The sequence below is a fragment of the Diachasma alloeum genome, unplaced genomic scaffold (genome assembly GCF_001412515.2).
Source record: "Diachasma alloeum isolate Michigan unplaced genomic scaffold, Dall2.0 Dall_scaffold_01002, whole genome shotgun sequence".
Lineage (NCBI taxonomy): Eukaryota > Metazoa > Arthropoda > Insecta > Hymenoptera > Braconidae > Diachasma > Diachasma alloeum.
The window spans coordinates 50,089-59,790 of record NW_021681117.1 but is presented as its reverse complement, the minus strand read 5'-3'; the positions used below and the strand labels follow the sequence as shown (position 1 = coordinate 59,790).

Here is a 9,702-nt window from a genome sequence, read left to right as displayed (position 1 = left end):
GTTTCTATATGTGCACTGCCCTTCAGCCCATTGGATGACTCACATATTGGGTTGTCTTCATCCTCCGATGAACTGCTATCTTTGTCAGCACACTTTTCTGCTAAAGCCCCTTTAATGAAGATGAAAAAATCATTGTTTTTCATGAGGATCGTGCGGACACCAACTAGTGAGAGATGAACATCAGTAATACCATCCGTTGCTTGCACCGCTTTTTCAGTATGATAGATCAGCGTAGGCACTGGAAGTTGCATGAACCATTCCAAGGGGATATAGACATTGTGTAGAAGACGATAATAGGAGGTGTCTGCATCAGCTGCTCCTGCTGCATCATCCAGCGATTGATAAGTCTGGTCCCACATCAAAAAAGATATTGGTTCTGACATCTTCAAAATGTTGATTCAAAAAATTTTTAATTGTATTCGTCAATTTGGGGAAAATGAATGATAATAATTATCGAGTGGTATCGTTGAAATTCAAGAGAGTACTGGTGAGGTTTTATATTGGAGACTCTGAGCAGTGATCGCACTGGAGGAGGGGATTGTTCTTTCAGAGAACTCGTGGTAGCATGAAGACTTTGTATACACTACCAACGTTTATATTGACATAGAGGGCACTCTACTATTGGTGGAGGAATTGAACTGCTTGAAGACGCTGCCAAAGCGGGCCAATGAGTGCGACAATAACGTAGACGTGCAATGCTTGGATCCTTCTTCATGCTCTCTGATAACTTCTCCCAAGCTGCATCCACAGTGGATTTGGCAACAGTTTTTATAAAACATTTTGGAAGAAAAGAAATTTCCTCACTCGTCAAAGAATTTAAATGTCCAGTCTGACAATACTTTGTCAATGATTTCTCCAAGCACCCAGCATCGTACTTGGTAAACCACTTCTTCAAACGTTGCACATTGACCACTGCACAATGAAAATTAATAGGACCTCCATCAAAAAAACTATGATGATAGACACACTTTATTTCCATCTCCACATTCTCCAATACCGGATAATCAAAATCATCCAAATCAGTGATAGGTATTGCATTCTTGAGAATCTTCTCGAGCCAATTTTTCTTCTCCAGACCTTGAACGTAGATGTGTTTAACATCCTTCACCATAGCATTGATAAACTCACTCACTCTATCATACTCAATTTCTCCAGGAGTATCCCAATGTAGCCCATGATAATGATGGGACAACCACTGATTCATTTCCCGATATTTAAGCAATAAATCCTCCCATTTGTGGGGTGGATCCACCAAAACTGACTCATGAAGAAATTTTCCATCATCATCAAGCTCCAATGCTGATACTGCAAATTCTTTCAAGACAAACTGATTGCCAAAATCTTTGAAACCCTCGATATCAATAACCACCGCCATATTGCTATGATTCAATTGTAAAAGTAACTGAGAACTTTGCTCAGTCTTCTTGTTTCATCATCACCGCCCCTCCCTGGTTTTTAGCATGAGAGGTAGTGGACTTGGTGTCTGCATACTGTCTTGGAAATGTTACTTCAATAATTTTGTTATTGTCTGGACAAATTACATGATCTGCTCTCGAGATTCCAGGGAGAGATGTCAAACATAGCTGGACAATTTCGTTGGTGTTAGCACAGTAACGGTTTTCATTGAATGCCCTCACATCAACAAAAGTCTGTGAAATTTCGCGAATTATTTTTCCGTTGGAGTCCTCGAAAGAAAAAATTTGTCTGGAGGTTTGGTAAGATCAAATGGTCATGTATTCATAATATTAATCCAATAACCGTTACGATACGATGATGACGTTTCTTCAAAGTCTGGTTTATATTTCGTGGCATGATGCAATAACCGTTGAACAAAATGGCGTTTGAGAGGAGGGGTAATACCAACGTCTCCCTCGGTACGCTAGTATATTCTTCGGTTTATATCCGAAGTCTCCCTACCCCCTCGATTAAAAAAGTATGAATGATCAGATGGTGGGAGTCAACCCGAAGATGACGCTTTCGTTATGAAGACCCCGTCAATCAGTTTTATAAACCCCATGCTCGCACAGTGCAGGACATTTTAGATTCAGTGAGTCAAGTGTGAAGAGTTCTACTGCTATGTCTAGTGTTGGTNTGGATAACGTGAGGAGTTCTGAAAAAATGAAAAGAGATGTGCCATTGAGAGTGATGGGATCAGTGCACTCTTCCAATTCAGAAAATGAGTACGATAGTTTAACTGATGAGGAGTTTGTGCCTGGTGTGGTGGATTTTTCTGCAACTTCATCTGAGGCCGGAGATCCTGAGGGCATCTCCGAAGTAGAGACATCAGATGGGGAGGCATCGGACCAGAAGGAGACATCAGATGGGGACTTACCTGTGAATGTTTCATCTGGAAGTTCTACTCCATTGCTTTTGAACACATCACAATCAACAGTTGTTCCAGACTCAACAACTGATGTGTCAATCGAAAAACCTGTGGTTATTGACATGCCATCTGACAATATTAACTCTGTCGAGGAGAAAGTTCACAATATTCCCGACTCACCAGAGCCAGCAGAGGAGGATATTATCAGCATTCCCGACTCATCAGAGAGTCCTGAGCCAGCAGAGGAGGATGTTATCAGCATTCCCGACTCACCAGAGAGCCCCGAGCCAGCAGAGAAGAGTATTTTGAATATTCTCGATTCACCAGAGAGCCCCACACCAGCAGAGAAGGGTATTTTGAATATTCCCGACTCACCGGAGAATCCCGAACCAGCAGAGAAGGGGATTTTGAATATTCCCGACTCACCGGAGAGTCCCGAACCAGCAGAAAAGGGTATTTTAAATATTCCCGACTCACCGAAGAGTCCGGAGGAGGATATTCTGATCATTGATGAGTCATCAGAGAGTCCAAAGCCAGCTGAAGACAATTTTACGGTGCCCGAGACATCGGTGAGCATCTCAGAAAAACATCAACCTATGGATGTAGATTCATTGGAGGTGTTGGTATCAGATACCAGAAGTGATGAGTCAACATCATACAGTCTAGCACGATCATCAGATGACTCGAACGATGATGATGATGATGAGCAACTGCGTGTTTTCGTGCCAGAGGAATGGAGGAGTCAATTGTCTGAGAGAGTCATGAAAAAAAAACTGAGAGCTATTGTCAACAAACACTTCAAAATTGGTGGTACTTTCCTCACGCTTGGAGGTGTACGAGCTAAATTGATCTTCTGTTCTCACGGCAATGTATTTTTCAAGCCAATGAGAGCCCACAAACGACCTGAACGATTGCCCGCAAACTTCGAAATTCATCCAATTGTAAGTATTAAATAAACTCCATGATAAGAAATGTATAAATTAAGAATTAAATACTCATCCATATCTTTTATTTCATTTGTTTCAGTTGTAAACCAGTATTGGATTTCGAGAGGAATAATTCCCCGTTTTGTCTGCTTACGCTTATCTGACAGGATGATCAGAAACTATGGATTATTATTGCTTACGCTTCAATGAAGATTTTCCTTCTATAATACCAAACAAAATCATGATATTACGTGTATTACAAGTTTTTTTTTTAATTTTACTCTTTTTTTTCATTATTATTATTTTGAAATTATCCATGTATTGAATAAAAAGAAAAATAGTTCATGTAAATATATTTCAATTATTAGTCTCAACCGTCTTCACAATCCTCCATTCCTCCAAAACATAAACATTGACGCTTTGAATGCCAGACGCCAGGCGCCCAACCGAGAAGGGGAGTGAAGTGTTTGTTAAGTGGATACGCAGTCTTATTGCTCTGCTTCAGTACGTCTCAAACCATCCACGAGATAGTTGAAAAGTGTTTTGACAAGTTTGAAATCAACGTAAGTATTTCAAATTTTGAGTGAAAAAAGTGATTTTAGTGCATTTAAAAGCGATTTCGTGTGATTATTAACAAGTGTATGTTTATTACAGTGGAAAAAAAAACATGGAGAATTATCCATTCCCAGACCCTGAGCAGAGGGAGGAGTGGGAGGAAGAGGACGCAGCCATGGAGGATTGGTGGCTGGAGCAGAAGGAGAAGTGTTGGGATTATATCCCACACTATTACCCTTTGGTGGGACATTTGGCGGTGCCAATGCACCAGGTTGTCAGTTTCCTGGCATTCCTAGGAGATTTTCTGTGTGTTGCGAAGGTACAACAACAAATGATCAATTTAGTTGTTCATTTATTCATTTCTATAAATAATAATAATTTTCATGTAACTCATTTCTATATTTCTTGTGTGTTTACAGCAAGCTTCTGTTCATCAGGAGATGAGAGGATTTTTGAACTTCCTCCGTCTCGTCGATCGTGAGGAAGAGGCGAGGGAGATACTGCCACATGCGCGGTGCCTCACCATCGCCGCATGGCTCATTTTGGGCGTACAAGGTCGTTGCATCGAATAAAGTGAGTAAACATCATCTTCTTTCTACCATTTTCTTAAATTGCATTCAAGAAAAATTAATATTTATATACGTTTCATCTGTTTCAGATGCTGTTAACTTATATTTTCAAAAATTATTATTATAGCTTTTAAAGATTTATGTATTAAGGTTCATTTTTTATTCTATGACCGTTCAATATTTCCTAAAAGGGGGATTTAGGGCAATTAAATAATGAGGACGAATGAGGGATAAAATTAACTAAATATCTATATTTCTAGTAATTTACAGATTAGATCGTCGTAAGACGTTTGAAATGCCTTTTACTTGGATCTAGGGTTATGGATAAGGCCAGGCAACTTTTGTACACGTAAAAAGGGGAGTGACTCTAATGCAGAAAAAGGGGAGAAGCTAGTCGTGTCGAGGGAATGCAACTAAATATAAGAAGAATAACTAAATGGGGAAGAAACAAAAGAATGTAGGCTCACCGTTGGGGGGTATGAAGGGTAATATTGTGGGGACAAGAGGGAAAATGAGGGGGGTAACTCGTACTCACGATGGGACTTCACTCTGGCGAACACGTGGAATTCCACCGGCGCCTTGCACTCCTTCAAAATACCAGGGCGTTTTCCTGGAGAGCCTCCTTTCCACCTCGGGGTTTCCTGGGCACCAATACTAGAGCTGGGATGAGCTCGATGTATCGAAAATCCTCTTTTTATCCGCCAATACTTCCGGGCGAATTTTACTGCATTCACTATTACTACTTTCGGAGCACGTGGTGACTCACGGGGCAGCTATTGCACGAGTGACGGTCTCTTCTTTTCCTTCGCGATTCGTGGGGGTTCGTCAGGTGTCGATGTCCTTCGGGTTTTAATTCGGGAGCAATCGGGGCCAATCAGCACGGGTGAGTGGTGACGATGACCACAATCCAGGGATGTCTCGCAAGGGATTATTGCTGGTGTTGAATATTCGGGGGTCTAGTATGGGGAATTTCCAGGAGGCGATGGCTTCTCCAATTGATCGGGTGGGGCCGGAACTGATGTCTTCCTTCGGCTGATGTCTTCGTGATGTCCAGGGGCAGGGGTAGAGGGGCGATGAGGGGAAAAGTGAGGGAAGGGGTATCCAACGGTGGCGGGATTTACATTTTAGGGGGCAGTGTGTAGTGGGAAAAAATATGTAGAAAAATAATAAGAAATAAATGAATATGCCTCGTCACAATTCATTAAAAAAAAATAAAATATAACACTGAACAAAAATTAAAGCTCAGTTTTCAAATTTATTTCTTCCCTACATCTTTTCAGGTTATTCAATACATTTCTTTTTTTATAAACGTAGTTGTAGGAATAGATTTATACTTTCAGCTCACTCAAGACGCAAGGATTATATCTCCCCTCCAAAAATTTTATTTTCAAACGTTTAGCAGCGGCAGTCAGGCGATAGGCTTCCAGTTTCGGCAAGTTCTCCAGGAAGGTGTCAGACAACCGCGCAGGTAAATACACGATGAACTCATCGTTCAGCACAACGGCTACCTTGTCTCCAAACTGCCTGGTAGAGATGATCTTCAAATCCGTCACTAGGTATTCCTCGTTCAGCGTCAGGTCTGCTCGACGTTTGGTAGGCAAGAAATTCCCCAAAGCGATACAGTTAATTCCGTCCAGATCCAAATCCAGTGGTTGATCAGCCTCCATTTTTGTTTACTTTGCACTTCGTTCGATATAGGCTCAAGGATTGTATCGGCACCGTTGCAGACTTTAGACTGTCTCTTCAAGGGGTTGATGATCAGTACTTATAGGCTTACATGAGTGGAGGGGAGAGTTGCAATTATTCCTGATCATTTTAACGGTATAAAATTTCTAAGAAAAATTGCATAATCCAACGTACTTTTTAACAGTTTCGAACCATTGCATCAGTCTCAACGGCCAAATAATTCTTGGGAATTTGATGAATCAAGGGGATGATATGATGAAACAATCCAACGTATTTTTTCAACGGACAAATTATTCCGAGAATGTAAACGGTTCAATCATTCCTCGAAATTTACTTCTTCGTCATGATGAAACATCTCAACGGAAAAATCACTCGCAGAATTGCAACGGTCAAATAATTCTTGAAATTTGCTTGGTGGGGGGATTTTACACATATGATCATTGCTATAAATTCAGTTACATTCACACTGAGTTTGTTAGTGTATTTTTTCAAGATGGACCGCGATACCGGGCCTCCTCCGCGAATACTAAAAGTCCTAGAGAATGCTTATCAAACAGTGCTCTATCACGACATAGAGCGATGGATTAATAAATGCATTCGTTATATTCAACTTTACACGAGCGCCCTGAACAGGGGAAATCCATCGGTGTGGAAGAAGAACCAAGTTTTATCAATCATCGCTTGCATCCAGCATTATGAAGAAAAGTTCAGAGACAGACTGCATCAAGGAGGTCGCATGCAGGTGTCATCTGGTAGCGGAAAAGAATCACTCACTCGTCGAGTTCGCTGGAAGGATGGTCCACTGGCCTTTCGAGGCCGAATACGTTCTGGCATTATAATCAATCTTCAAAATAAGGATCCTAAGAGGTTTCTTAACGATGCAAAAGAATTGTCAATTGCCCGTTTGGAGAATGTTCGTGAGAGCAATGGAAATATTAAAGTCAACAGTATACTAGCGTGTAAATTTCAAATAAAAAAGGAAGAATTCATCAATAGTGAAATTAAATATTTCAATACGAAAAATGTAATTATTTTGCCGACCACAGATCTCGGTGAATGGTTTGATGAGAATGTCACGGAACCATTGCTTACAAAAATTGAGGATTTCCAAGAATGTGATTCAGGATGGGAACTAATTGAAATTCTACATTTGATGATTAATATGAATCGATATGCTCCTCTCAGTGCTGGCTTATCGACATTTGCTACGCTGCCGTATCATATACAACTGAAAAAAGCTGTTGTGAATATAAAAAATGCCGATCAATTTTGCTTCTTGTGGTCAGTTATCGCTGCTCTCTATCCAGGAAAAAATAACAGATGTCTTACTTCATCATATCCTCATTATACGATCGCAACTATACCTCAAAGTCAAAAGACTCTTGATTATAAGGGTATCAACTTCCCCATCGCTTTGAGTGATGTTCATATATTTGAGAAGAAAAATAACATATCCATCAATATTTACGGTATTGAAAATGAAAGCAATCATCAAAAAGAAATAGTGCCTTTTTACCTCAGCAAAGTGGAGTCTCACATACCTACAATTCATTTACTACTTTTTTGTTCGAATGTACATGTTCCAGCTAATGCACAGCCAGTTTATCACTATGCGTGGATTAGCAATCTTTCAAAACTTGTGAGTGCACAAATTTCGAGTAGTGGGCATTTTATATACCTATGTGATCGGTGTCTGTGTCATTTTCGTGAGAAAAAACGTTATGATGAACACAAACAGGACTGTTTTTTAATAAATAAGTGTAAAATGGTCTTACCGGTGGAGGAAAACAAAATTCTAAATTTCAAAAATGATAAGTTCAAAGAGCCTGTACCATTTGCCATTTATGCTGACCTGGAATGCATTTTAAAAACTAATGAGAACGATGATGATAACTTGTGTCAAAAACATGTGCCATACAGTATCGCTTTCTACTTACAATGTTCGTTTAATACAACTCTATCGCGCTTTAACATCAAACGTGGCTCTGACTGCATCATCTGGTTTATGAATGAGTTGAAAAAAATCGGAGTGATGGTTGATGACATTTTAAAGACTGTTGTGCCAATGGAGAGACTCACTAGCAAACAATCGCAAGATTTTGAAGCATCCCAAGAGTGTCATATTTGTGAGAAACCGTTCATTTCTACAGATATTAAACATCGAGATCATTGTCACTTTACTGGCAGGTATCGTGGAGCTGCACATGCAGGATGCAATATTAATTATAAAAATCCCCATGAAATACCAGTGGTTTTTCATAATCTCTCGGGTTATGATGCACATTTTTTGATTGTTGATTTAGTGAAACATTTTGAAAGTTCCGTAGAATTGCTGCCACTAACTAAAGAAAAGTATATATCATTCCGAAAATATTTACCACAAACGAAAGTTAGCTTGAGATTCATTGATTCGTTCAGATTCATGGCTAGTAGTCTTGAAAAATTGGCATCATACTTGACTGATACGGACAAGACAATCACCCGAGCGCATTGCAATACCGAGGTTGAATTTCATCTTTTATTGCGGAAGGGTGTATTTCCATATGAATACGTAGATAGTTGGGAGAAATTGGATGATGAAAAATTACCACCTAAAGAATCTTTTTATTCATCATTGAATAATCGGGAGATATCACAAGAGGACTATGAACATGCGTGTCAAGTTTGGGAGAAGTTTGACATCTCAACACTTGGGGAATATTCAGATTTGTATTTGAAAACTGATGTTCTACTCCTAGCAGACATTTTTGAAAATTTTAGAAAAAGCTGCTCTTCGGTGTATAAGCTAGATCCATTGCATTATTACACAGCGCCTGGACTAGCATTCGATGCAATGTTGAAATACACAAAAGTGGAAATTGAGCTTTTAACAGATGTTGATAAGCTTTTATTCATTGAAAAAGGGATTCGTGGAGGTGTCGCTCAATGCACCAATCGTTATGCTCACGCCAACAATCGATATATGGATGAAAATTACGATAAAGATAAAGATGAGTCGTATCTCATGTACTTTGATGTTAACAACCTGTACGGTGCGGCTATGAGTCAACATCTACCCTATGGCGGCTTCGAATGGGAAAATCCAGAAGGATTCAATGTTTTCAATGTTCCTGATGACTCTCAAGATGGATATATTCTGGAAGTAGACTTGGAGTATCCCAGAGAATTGCATGATGCACACCGAGATCTACCGCTGTGTCCCGAGCATTTTGTCCCTCCAAATCGTAAGAATAAAAAGCTTATGACTACTCTATATGCTAAAAAATCTTACGTTATACATTACAGAAATTTAAAGCAATGTCTGACTCTTGGTATGAAATTGACAAAAATTCTCCGAATATTGAAGTTTAAGCAGGGAACATGGCTCAAGCCCTACATTGATTTAAATACTGAAAAAAGAAAAGAATCGAAGAATGACTTTGAGAAGAATTTCTTCAAATTGATGAATAATGCAGTCTTTGGGAAAACCATGGAGAATGTGAGGAAACATAAAGATGTCAAATTAGTAATTAAATGGGAGGGGAGGTATGGAGCAAGAGCTCGTATTGCTCAGCTTAATTTTCACAGTAGTCTCATTTTCGACGATAATGATATGGTAATAATTGAGATGAGTCGTGCAAAAATCAATTTTAATAAACCCATC

General features: G+C 39.6%; 2 protein-coding genes across 2 annotated transcripts; both read left to right on the top strand.

Moving 5' to 3' along the window:
* The first annotated feature begins 2,076 nt into the window (after nt 1-2,076).
* On the top strand, nt 2,077-2,989 carry LOC107045573 (fibronectin-binding protein A-like). Its single transcript, XM_015267889.1, has 2 exons — nt 2,077-2,892; nt 2,954-2,989. Exons 1-2 carry the CDS (start codon nt 2,077-2,079, stop codon nt 2,987-2,989), a joined length of 852 nt encoding a protein of 283 aa, XP_015123375.1.
* A 584-nt stretch (nt 2,990-3,573) lies between these two features.
* Nucleotides 3,574-4,376, top strand: LOC107045572. The gene is made up of 3 exons (XM_015267888.1): nt 3,574-3,812; nt 3,904-4,123; nt 4,224-4,376. The coding sequence occupies exons 2-3, from the start codon at nt 3,917-3,919 to the stop codon at nt 4,374-4,376; spliced, it is 360 nt and encodes a 119-aa protein (XP_015123374.1). The 5' UTR covers nt 3,574-3,812; nt 3,904-3,916.
* Nucleotides 4,377-9,702: the final 5,326 nt, after the last annotated feature.